At 36.3% G+C, this 12,517-nt stretch overlaps 1 protein-coding gene across 5 annotated transcripts in view; it reads left to right on the plus strand.

Annotated features, from left to right (window-relative positions):
* The window catches only part of NECTIN3 (nectin cell adhesion molecule 3), a 72,424-nt gene that overhangs the window by 42,119 nt on the left and 17,788 nt on the right, over positions 1-12,517 (plus strand). For 3 of the 5 annotated variants that reach the window (XM_030020243.1, XM_030020244.1, XM_030020245.2), the window contains exon 5: positions 82-233. In XM_030020243.1, coding sequence (XP_029876103.1) covers positions 82-233 — 152 coding nt within the window. Of the gene's footprint in view, positions 1-81; positions 234-9,016; positions 11,859-12,517 lie in introns of those variants that run through there. The other 2 variants (XM_030020242.2, XM_030020241.1) reach the window with 1 other exon arrangement.

Genomic DNA, 12,517 nt, shown 5'->3' on the forward strand with positions numbered 1-12,517 from the left:
AAGTACTATTTTAAACTAGTTACATGTAGACTTTAGTTGTAAAGATTCACAGTTGAAATACAACTAACTATTTTGTGTTAGGTCGGATGGACAATGGCCTGAAGGATTGCTATCTGTCAACAACACTCTGCAGTTCAGCAGCCCATTGACTTACAACTACACTGGGACTTACATCTGTAAGGTGACTAATTCCCTTGGTCAGAGAAGTGATCAGAAGACTATCTACATATTAGGTAAGTCTTACTTCTCAGCAAAGACAGTGTGTTAACTTGGAATTTTTTTGCTTAAAATAGCAAACTGAAGAGCCAGTTGATACGTAAAATATTTATGCCTTTTAATTGTGTGAAAAGCTGTTTAAAGTACAGATTTGAGAGCTACAGTAAAACTTGGGATTAAACTGATTCTTTAGTAACAGCAACATACGGTGAAAATTTTTAAGGTTGAGGTAGTTCCCATAGTGCTTCTGAGATTGTTGCTTTCTCTTCCTAAGTGAACTTTATTTTTTTTCTAGTGTTAACTTGTATTTGGCAAGACATACTGACTGCAATAAACAGTATCTTGTCTGTAATAAATTGAAAAAGCAGATGTTAGTGGGAGGAGAACAACTACATTTAGAAAAGTCAAAGATGCTCTGCTTTATGGAAGTTAGGGTTATGTTCTGAATATGTGCGTTGTACTCCAGTTACTCATTGTCTCCTTTTCTCAGGATGCAGATATCCAGTAATCGTAAAGTTAAGTATATCATGCAAAACTCTTGCTGATCTCCTTAGTATAATATGACAAATTTGTGTGTCTGTTTAGCCCCACTGCTGTTGGGAAACATCCTCGTCTCTATTAACAAAAAGTAATTAACGTTTTACTATGACACCTTCTTTGTGAAAGAACAGCATGACTTAAAGGGGTATATGTGAATAGTGCTGTACAAGTGTGAAAAAGCTCTCCAGGTTTTCATAATGGATTAGCTAAATTAGCTAATAGCTAGCTTGATCAGTAAGTGCTAATATATTATAATTTTTTAAGGAAAATAATACAGATGTGGAAATTAAAACTTAATTCTGTTGTATGGTGTTGCTGCTCTTCAGTAAGTTCTTGACATAAATTATTTCACAATGTAAATTAAGTGTCTGAGTGCATGTTGGCCAGTTACAGGATACAGACATAGATGATTTAAGATTAGATTCCATAGATTTAAGGACATGGATCAGTTGGAGCGAGTCCAGAGGAGGGCCATGAACATGGTCAGAGGGCTGGAGCACCTCCCCTATGAAGACAGGCTGAGAGAGTTGGGGTTGCTCAGCCTGGAGAAGAGAAGGCTCTGGGGAGACCTTATAGCAGCCTTCCAGTACCTAAAGGGGGCCTACAGGAAAGCTGGAGAGGGACTTTTTACAAGGGCATGTAGTGATAGGACACGGGGTAATGGCTTTAAACTGAAAGAGGGTTTAGATTTAGAGATTTAGATTAGATGTAAGGAAGAAGTTCTTCACTGTGAGGGTGGTGAGGCACTGGAACAGGTTGCACAGAGAGGTGGTGGATGCCCCATCCCTGGCAGTGTTCAAGGCCAGGATGGATGGGGCTTTGAGCAGCCTGGTCTAGTGGAAGGTGTCCCTGTCCATGGCAGCAGGGTTGGAACTAGGTGATCTTTCAGGTCCCTTCCAACCCAAAACATTCTACGAGTGATTCAGTGATTCTGTGATTTCTTCCTAAAAACTTAAAACTAAATATGAACACTTAAGGATTGAGATGAGAATGAGAAGTTAAGACTAAAATTGAAGGTCCAGGATGTTTGAAGCCACATCTGTCAGAATTCATATTTGATAGTTATCCGCTTCTTTAGAACAAAGGATGGTGTTTCAGTCAGACTGACATAGCTACACTGCAGGCCATTGTGGAAAACTAGTCAGTTCTAATTAACTGACTAGTTAATGAGCTAGTTAACTGGAAGCTTCTAAAGAGCTTGAGACAGTGGAATTACTTGTAAACAACTTAAATTATATAAAATTCTAGCTATTAAAAGACTGCTAAGTCCTGCAAACAAATATGAAAGTCACTTCTGTGAGAAGTTACTTCTGGGTGCTTGGTTCTAATGCCTCCTTTATGGAGAAGAACACATCAAGTTTTTGAAAAAGCAGAATAGATGTAGATGCTAATTGAGCTGTGGTGATGGCTTATGTTCTAGCTGATGGCGAATGCAACATAGCTTAAACTAGCTTACTGCAGAGATAGTTACGCTGTAGTAGTTGGTCTTTGGTGGGGACTGATGGATGCTGTTTACATGTGTGCTGCTTTTCAGCTTTGTTCAGCAGCTTTGTTCTGCTGCAGTAACTTAATTGCAAATAGCAAAACTTAGCTGGTTTTAGGGAGTGCCAAAACTGAACCTCAGCTAGCTAGAGATCGTACAGGGTCATCATTCTACAAACAAATACTTTAGATGACATTAAATTAATTTCAGTTTTTAAAAACTTAGAATTAATCTTGGAGTGTGTAGCATGATGAACATCTTAAGAAAATACAGGTCATTTTTAGGCAACTCTAGAATAAATCTGGTGCTGTATCACTAAAACTAATGCTCAGAAAAGTCATACACATTAATTTAATGCTGAGACAAGCATCCAGCACTCTGCTCTAGATACCTTAGAGAAGATTATACCAAACTGATTAAAAGCACTGTGTATTAACTTTTAGTATCTGGGAGACTTGATTAAAATGAGAGGTGAGGCAATCAAAGTATAGTACTTGTATTGTTTTCAGAAATTAGTATTAAGCACACTTTATTGTGACTTGAACTTTTTAGTGTGACTGGCTCTTTAAATGAAATGCCCTTAAAATGATGCAGGATGAGTGATGAAATAGCAAAAATGTCTATCTTAAATAATAATTGTTCAGAGGGAACATAGAGACTCATGTCAGGAGTACAGAAAATAAGACTGAAGTAGTAAACTTTTAAGTCAAACTGCTTACCATCTCAATATTTGACTTAACTGAGCTGATATTATCTAGTAATGGTGAACATGGCACTGCTGTACTGGAAGGAATCATTTTTAGTTAGCCTATTTTTTCTGTTAGGTATTTTCCACTGTATAAAACTTGGCAAAACCATAAAGAGAAACTTAGAACCTAGCAGACAAAGCTGTATGATCATGCCATCTTTCAAATTTTAATTATGAAGCTGTCAGAGGATTTATGAAGTTAATGTTTCTGGACAGTCATGATGCTGGTAGTTGTAAAGCTTTTTAACTGCTGGAAAAAACTTAAGTTGAAATGTGTTGTAGGATTGGAATGGAAGCTGAACAAAAAATGCTTTTGGTCCTAATATGTATTGTTAAAAAATAAAGCTGTATTTTTAATAAATTCTGTTGTGCTCCTAACGTTTCTGATGATACTTTTGCAGTGGAATAGGGAAATATAAGAGAAGTAGTTGACAGGGACTAAATGGTATGTTCACCAGCTTTTAGTTAAAGGAGATGATACATCTTTATATGGATAGGGAAAGACTAAAATGGTGTTTGAAGTTAAAGAATTCTTTTAATACTGGTTTCAAGGCACAGTTATCTCTGCTGTTTCTTACTTGTTCAGTGATGTAAAGTTAAACTTGGTTTGTATAGCTGTCCAGCCAAAAGCAAGTCGTGTTCCTCATGGACTTCAGAGGTGATCAAGTATTGTTGAAGTTCCTGACATAGCCCTACAGCAACAGGTTTTCCAAAACAAGCTGATAGCTTGATATGTAAAGCACTTCATCTTGTAATATAGATCTATTCAGGTTGTTTGCAGAAGGATTTGAACTTTATTTTCTTCGCTTTGTGTTCATTTGCCTTCATACTGTTTACTGAGGCTTTTGCTTTCTCCGTTTGCGAGAGAGGTGACCTGCAAGACTCACATTCAGATAGGAAAATACTTGCTTCCTCTGTCATCTTGTCAAATGTCTGCCTTTGGAAGAGACTGTTGTGTTAAAAGTAAACCCAGCCTTTGTTAGCCAGCAATCTAGCAATTGTAGCAAGATGTGACTTGTAAGTACAGTCACCTTCCTGTAGATTAGATATCGTCAGGGTTAACGTAACAGAGGCTGATCGTTGTTTTTGCTTTTGTTTCTTCATATATAGACCACTCTTTTCCAAGAGAACATTGTGAATACAGGCACTCTTGTATTTTCTAAAGTATATTAGAAGGGGTATTGATAAACTGTTTTTCTGCTGTATAGAAAAGTGAGTCCCAGGGTATCCTAACTGCTAACTTGTATGCTGCCTTGTAGAGCAGGTTTTGAACTTTGAATATTGTTTCAGAATATTCCTTGCAAGCTTGAGGTTATGTTAATGATAACGGCTTTTTCCTTGAGTCCCAAAGAAATGCCAAAATGGTCTACTTGATGCATGGAAATCCCAGCTAGAAACTGCAAAAGTACACTGAACTTTGAAAGTGGATGATGATGAAAGAAATTGTCAGTTGCTTTAGTCTGATACCAATCTTCATATCTGTCATGCTGCCAAAATGGGGAGGAACAAACTGAAGATAATCCTATGGAAAAATGTTTAAGTCCAACGTGGAATTTGTGTACACAAGACACTTTGTGGGGAGAGGGTTACACAATGTCCTTACCCACTACTTGACTTTGGAGTGAGAATGGTTGGAGAGACAATGATAAATTTCAAAATCATTCAATCTCAGGCATTCAAAAAGCCTTCTTTCATGGAAAGGCTACTTTCCCTGTTGTTACAAGGGAGTTGCAACATAAGCTTTTCAACAGTTGCAAGGGCTGTTTTTGTAATGCCCAGCTACACAGAGTTATTAACTACTTAAATTTGTAGGTACTTAGCATCTAAGGGAAATTTAGCAATAACAACAGTTTAAGAAGCAGAGGTAAATGTCTCTGTGCAAAGATACATTGAATACATATACAGGCAGACACTTTCCGCTCTGTAAAATGAGAACTGCAAAGAGAGAGAAATCTTGTAATTTGTGCAAAGCCAACTCACTTTTGGATTATAAGTAATTGATAGCAGGTCCTTGTCTTGCAGATGGCAAAGGGATATGGGAGTCGAAGTGTGGATCTTGAATCGTGTGGGGTTTGTCATTTGTTTTTTAAATTGGGACAACTAGACTTCATCATTGTTTTTGAAACTAGACAGACTTTGACTGTTTGTATTAATAAACAATAACTAGCCAAGGCCCCTTCCCTTCTAAAACTTTGTTTCTGTAATGGTTAAGTGATAAATTTTAGACAAAGGAGATGTGTGCCAGTACTGAATTTTCTTCTTCCTTATTATAGAGCTGGTCACCTCAGCTCTTAAATACTTCATAGCGGGCTAAATCCAAAATGGTTTGTAGTTTTAAAATACTGTGTGTTCTAGTTGATTTTTACAATGGTGTGCTTGTTGATACCAAGACAGGACTTAAACTAAGATTTTTGAAGCTAATTGTCTGGTTCTAAGGATGATCCATCCATATCTTTGCCCATTCATCTTTCTGACACTTGACTTCTTGTTGGCTTTGAATTCCCACGGAAGCAAAGATGGGTCCTGGACGTTTGAATGATGGTGTACTGCAGGGGGATCCAGGGGGGAAGATATAGTGTTTAGGGACATAAGACACATCATATAGTCGGGTGTCTCTACTAAACTTAATTGTAGAAACTCGTCTGCCCAAGGTAAGTTGTTTCTATTTCTAGAGCTGGGAAAACTGTATCAAGAATAGTCATTTAAGGGAAAAATAAAAATATCGGACTGAAGCTGTTGAAAGTTGGTACTGATTTTCATGGGAAACATCTGGAAAATAAGTAATAGATGGAAAACTAAGCATATTGTGCAAGGACCGTGGTGCTTTGTTTGAGAAGCTATTAGAGCTTCATTTGAAGTAAAAAGCAAATCTTGCTTTTCTTAACAGAAAATTATCAAAGGCTTTGAAACAAAGTAGGAAAACTTGGCTTCTTTTTATGTATGGTGGGAGCTGATGGGTTTACTCTTTCATACCAGAAAATAGGTTTTTGCTTTCTTCAGTTACATCTCCTATCCTATTTTAATGAGGGCGATAGCTATGTAATAGTAGAAGAAATTTTTTGTGGGTCTTTGCTTGTCCTCATCTGTACTACAGGGTATGTGTAATAAGGGTTTGAATAGGGCCCAGAACATAATAAGAGACAAAAAAATGGAAATCACAATGCATTTAACCTAAAACCAAAATTTTTCAGAATTTCTGCCAGTTTCAGCTCCCTGGCCTTCATGGGTACTTTAAGTTGTTGTGGTTTGTGCAACAACACAAGCCTACATCACTGAAAGCGATGAAAGCTGTTAAACATTGGGTCATAAGTAAAGTGTTAAAGAAAATCAGTTGGAAATTGATAATTTTGAATAAAGTGTCATTTGAAACAACTTAAAATCAATGTGCTTAATGTTTTGTGGAAAGCATTAAGAACTCAAAGAAATGGGTATTGGCAATGATGTGAAAAGTTATAATTAAACAGCTTGTTGGTATGAAAGACTATATTCTTTCATACCAACACATGAAGAATGGCACTTCATAAATTTGGAGATAGCATTTAAGATGTGATTTGCAAGCAGAAAGTTATGGACTAGAGGTAAGGAACTCCGGCGTTCCTGGTCTTAATGTTGTTTTCTGTTTGGGAAACTTGCTTGGTGCAGGAAGTGGAAAAAAAAATAATCTAGTTTTACATTCAGAAAGCTCTGAGTGACATCAGAAGCTAACTTCATGTGTTCTTAGCCATAATTGGCCTTATGAACAAGGAGGGATGATTTTAAGTTTGTCATTCTTCAACAATGAAAGGTACTGACACAGATAGTAGAAGTATTCATGGTTGTAGATTCTAAGAATACATGTAAACAAACACTGAAGAGTTACATTTGCAATGAATTTAAGATTAATATGTTAATTAGTGCTTGTAGATAATGCAACTGGACAACCTGACAACTGCTGGATGAATCAAGTTTTGCAGGAAAAGCTTTTTGTAAAACACTGGTATTTTAATATATTAATAATAGTGTAATTGCCACTGTGTTTATTTCACATATGTGATGGTTAAACTTGCCAGGATGCAAATACTGCATACTTGTGACTGTGTTTTTTATATTGTGGATGTGGAGGATGGGACTTAAGACCTCAGTATCAGAGGGAAATAGTTGAACAACTACAAAACCAGTTTAAAAAAAAACAAAGTACCTATAGCCTGGCAGAAGATATTGCTGGTACTGTCTGAAATAAGCTAACAAATCTTGTGTCTAAAGCAAATACATTTTCAAGGAAGAGGGTTTTGAGTTTAACTTCTTGACCTAAGGATTTGTGGGACATGGGAACCCTGGTAAACTTGGATTCCTTAATCTCTACTTCTTTGTTAAATTATTAAACTCACTTTAAATCAGTTTTTACTAAAATCATAATCTGAATTCCTCTTGTTCATTTTGATAGTGCATCTTCCTTGTTCAGTTTCCTATCTTCTGTCAAATTAATTTCATTTATGTATAGCTCCCTAACAAATCACCACTTTTACATAGTCAAGTAATATAATTATGTGCTTTGAAAATCTATGTAACAATTTGCTTATTATGTCAAGCTTAAAAGTGTTCAGCAGTGAGGTGCAGTCTGAAGTATGATTTGTAGTGATCATGACAAATGTGGCGATTCTGTCTAGTGTGAGAGAATTGTATGGCCGTCTGAGTAGTAAGAGTAAAAATCATATTTATGAATCTTTAAAGTTATGATTTGTCAAATAACTGGGAATTTGACAGATTTCCAGTTCTATCTATTTTACTTTTTGTGGTGGTAAATTTAGGGTGCCTCTGTAGTATGGTAGTGGTAGTTCCATGGATCTTGCTTATGGGCATTTAAATAACATGACATAATGAGCTACTTGGCTATCCATGTAATATTCTCTCTAAAAGATTCAAGCTATAATGACATGTTTAGTGTTTGTTGCTTTACTGATTTTAAACCTACCTTGCATTGGGCAAGGCAAAAAGCCGGTTTTATTCACTGCAGCACAGAAATAGAAACTGGAGTTGCATGTAACATTGCGATTGACTGGGATAATCTCAGGAGGCTTTCTCAGTGTCATCAGCCCACCACTTGGAACCTTGTTTTCAATACAGATGCATACATCTCCAGTAGACCTAAAGAACAAAGGAAAAAGCTGAGTGCTGGAGAAGCTTGGTGTCTGGCAATCTCTTGTTTACTTGCATAACCTGACATAAAATCAGCTGACATTTTATATTGAGGAATGAATATGGAAATTTCTTTGTGCATGAGGGATCAAATTGCTTTTAGAGGAATGCATAGAAACCATTTTTACTTCAAATGTTCCAGTTGTTTTATTCTAAAATCCTGAAAGCTCCTTGCTCAACATAAGTGTTATTTAGAGATTAATACATGTCATTTTTAACTATGCTTCTTTCACTAATCCCAAGGTGAAGCCGAGTAAGTTGTATTAATGCAACAAATGTTTTTGGAGAGAATAGCTTAAAAATCAGTAGTTCATGTGCTGCTGACTGAGCACACAACTCATAGTTTTTCATTCTTATACTTGGTGCCCTGAACAATTTCTGAAGTGGGAACTTAATGTGGAATAATTGACTCTGGCATAAGCAATTAATGTGATCCAGTATTCCTAACTGCTAGCTGGAAAGACAGAGGACTGCTTGGGTTTTTCCTAATAGACAGCTTGCTTCCGTGGGGGAGGTAAATAATGTGCTAAGAACAGTGAATATCTGAGCAGAAAAGCTGCATCTCCTTACTTTGAGGAGGGCCCGATGCCTACTTAAAGATTATTTTTATTTTATTTTCTTCCCATAGTTCCTATCCTGCTGCAGCATAGCTCAAAACCACATGCAATGAAGCTAGTTTAAAGCCTGTGGCAAGTACAAGACTTTTTGTAGAGCCATGAACTTGAGAATGAAAAACTATTCTTGTAGAACATACCCATCAACTTTGCTTTCTTATAAACCCTTAACTGATTTAGCTTGCATTGACATTCTGTGCCTTTTCTGTGTCTTGTCTACTTCTTTGCTCTTTCCATTAGATCCTCCTACTACTACCACTCGACTGCCCACGATTCCCTGGCATCCTTCGACTGATGGCATCACAGGTTTAGCAACAGAACCTAGAATAATAGATTTCCCAACATCAACCTTGCCAGCAATGCAGGAAGACACTTGGGGTACCGTCATCGGTAGTGCGGTGGGTGGGGCGCTCTTCCTCATACTTGTCAGTGTTCTGGTTGGAATTATCTGCTATAGGAGAAGACGGACGTTTCGTGGTGACTACTTTGCTAAGAACTACATTCCGCCATCAGATATGCAAAAAGAGTCTCAAATAGATGTTCTTCAGTCAGATGATGTGGATTCTTACCCTGACAGTATAAAAAAAGAAATAAAGCATCCAATGAACAGCTTAATATCTAAAGATTATTTAGAAGACCCTGAAAAACCAGAGTGGAACAATATAGACAATATTAACAGGTACCAGGAACGTTATGAAAGACCAATGGATTACTATGAAGGTGGAACATTGGGAATGAAGTATATGGGTGGTGAATGTTATGATGACAATGAAGAAGACTTTGTTTCTCACATAGATGGCTCGGTAATATCTCGGAGGGAGTGGTATGTGTAGTACCCACTGAAAACTAAACATGTACCTACAGTTCATTTCATTGGCTGATCACTTTCAGATTGTTTATACTTACACAAGAGGAGGAATAAACTTTTTGAAACTGATTTTTTTTTTTGAAGGTTTTTATATTGTGACTTGACACAATGGAAATACTGAATCTGGGGAAAATGTATTTGAGCTGCTTTTTTTCCCAATGCTGTACTACTGTTTAAGATTTGAGTTTTAATGCAGAGTGCTTATATTGGTCTATGTCAGAGGTAAAAAATGCTAAATTAAAGTTGCCATTCAAAATTGTTCAAGAATAAAAAGTGGCTGTCTTGGCTCTCTGATTTAAAAAGAAGTTTACCTAAGGCAATGATCAAATATAATCTTCGGGGGCTTCTACTTCGCAGATTACGTGAATTACTCCAATCTAGATACCATCCATGGTAAACTTAATGTTTCTGTATAGCAAATACTTTACCAATTAAAATGAGTTACAGCAGAATCAAAGCTTTATTTTTAGGTTTTTCTGCACAAAAATAAATACCTCTTAGCATTTTAATGAGCCTTCTTGTAACTATGTACTTAAAAGAAGTCATTGCACTGAAACTAACTTATGAACAAAATTTTGAGGAGTAACTGTGTAAACAGGTCAAAGGCTTGTCTTCGAATAAGATAAAAAATTATTTTTTATAGTGATTGATTTCTAAAGCTTATGCTAGTGTCTGTATATATACATACAGTAGGATATTTTGTTAGGCCTGTTAGGCAGGATGTCAAGACTCATTAATGAATACAAAACTGTTTTTGCAAGTATACAGGGTACAATATGAGAGACCTGTTTCTGAGGCTTTGTGGGAATCTTACTATTGAACTTGAAAGCTGGAGAATTGGACACAACTAAGAAGAAAACTCTAATAGATTTCGCAGCTGGAGGCTAATGTGAATTTGCTTATTTTCCTGGGTGCCAATAAACATCAAGCACGCTAAGAGGTGTCAAAGCATTTGCTAGAATTTTTATGACCAGAAGTTAAAACAGTGGTTTTACGCTGCTTCTGAATAAGTTACAATGCTTGCTTTGAAGAGGGTAACTAGAATTTCAGATTATTAGTAGGGCAGTGGACACTTGCATTGCTACTTCATATAGTGAAAACACACTTTCTGATGGTGCAACTACAGAATCTATGAAATGTGAGTTTAGATAAATTGTGCAGTCTCTGTACCGCAGTGGATTTGTTTCCCCTGCAGATAATTGATACTGATTTAACAACATGTTCATGTTCTTGTTCTTTCAAATGACATTGTATGCATTGTATGTGGAACATCTCGTTTGACATCCAAAGTAGTTCTACTTTGTCTTGAGCAGGTTCACCAAACTAATTCTGCTGATTATGTAGGGAGGAATGAAATAACTTTAAATGAATTACAGAACAAGGATAAATTCATAATTAGAATGGTAGATCCTTTGAAGTGCCATTTTAAAGTGTTTAGCTCAAGAAAATGAAGCTGATAAGGCTATTTGAAACCTGAAAAGGGAAAAATCTCTGCTACCTTTAAAATGAAATAGGCCGCATAATTATGGCTGCTTCATGAGCATACATGCCGGAAGTTCTTTTCTATCCTCATGATCTTTGGTAGCTTACAGTATTTAGAGCTTCACAAAAATAGTTGTATTGAGCATTGTAGACAATACACTGTGATTGCCTATGACTGCATGCGTTCAAAATTAAGACAACAGCTTTATTTGAAATTCAAATGGAACAGCATCCCTAAATTTAAGTTCATGTTTGAGTTAATGAAGTACTGATATACAATTGACCAAAGTCTCAAGAACAATGGCAAATGATATTGTGTATATCTGTAGTTTGAGTGCAAACACAAGGGAAGGAGTTAAATTTCTAGCAGAAGGTTCTGATCCAAATTATTTCTGGAGTAAAGAGATCATACCTCTCTTCAAATAAAAAATATTTGATATATCATCTTTAAAAGATGGTCTTACTTGGAAATAAACGTAACCATAAACCTGTTCTCCACATGGGATATCTTGCTTTTGTCTCTGTGGATTTTTTTGGTTTGATTTTTAAAAATATATATATATATATTTAATTCCTATGAGTTAATAAGTTGAAATGTTTTGGAGTTGAAGTTGATAATAGGGATAGGGCTTACGCGTGTTGCAATGTTTTGTACATTATGTCTGCTGTAAAAAGAATTGATTGTAAGTACAAATGGCTGTTGTGTGAATAAACTCTTTGTTATGTTCTGGACGTAGGTAGTGTTCAAAAATGTTTGACAGGTATGTTCTTAAAATTGGAGATGAAAAAGCATGATAAAAGATAAAACCAGAGGCTGGGTAGAAGGAACTAAAGTATTTAAGCTGTTTAAGATGGGCTTTATGGGCTTTTTAGCATTTCCTCTTGGAGACCCTAAAGAAGTGTCTTTAGAAACTATTTTAAGAAGTATGAACCCTGAGAATGATAAATAGGGATGGTTGCTGTCCAAACAGTTTCACTTTAACCACAGCTGATACACTATCTAGGATTCACATTCTTTAAAAAAAAAAAAATAATTTTTTTTTCCATTTTTTGTTTTCAGTTGCTGTAGCTCTGCTTTAACCATATTTCTTGGAGTGAATCAATTCCCATCTATTTCTGACCAACTGGTAGTTAAAATGCTGCTTAGCTGGCACTGTGTATCTTAGGTGCTCTTTGGCTTGTTCAGCTTGGCATGGTAGTCTGGGTTTCTGATCATTCCTCTGGTTTGATAGAATTTTCGTGCCTACTTTTTTACCAAAGCAAGTCAGAAAAGCAAATTAAGTGAGCCCTGTGGTAATTGCACTTCAGTTCAGTTCCTGTATATTGCTACATTTGCTGGGATATCGCTGTTTTTCCTGGTGTTCAGAGGTAAATAGGTGGCTATTGTCATC

This window comes from Aquila chrysaetos, chromosome 7 (genome assembly GCF_900496995.4).
Source record: "Aquila chrysaetos chrysaetos chromosome 7, bAquChr1.4, whole genome shotgun sequence".
NCBI classification, from domain to species: Eukaryota; Metazoa; Chordata; class Aves; order Accipitriformes; family Accipitridae; genus Aquila; species Aquila chrysaetos.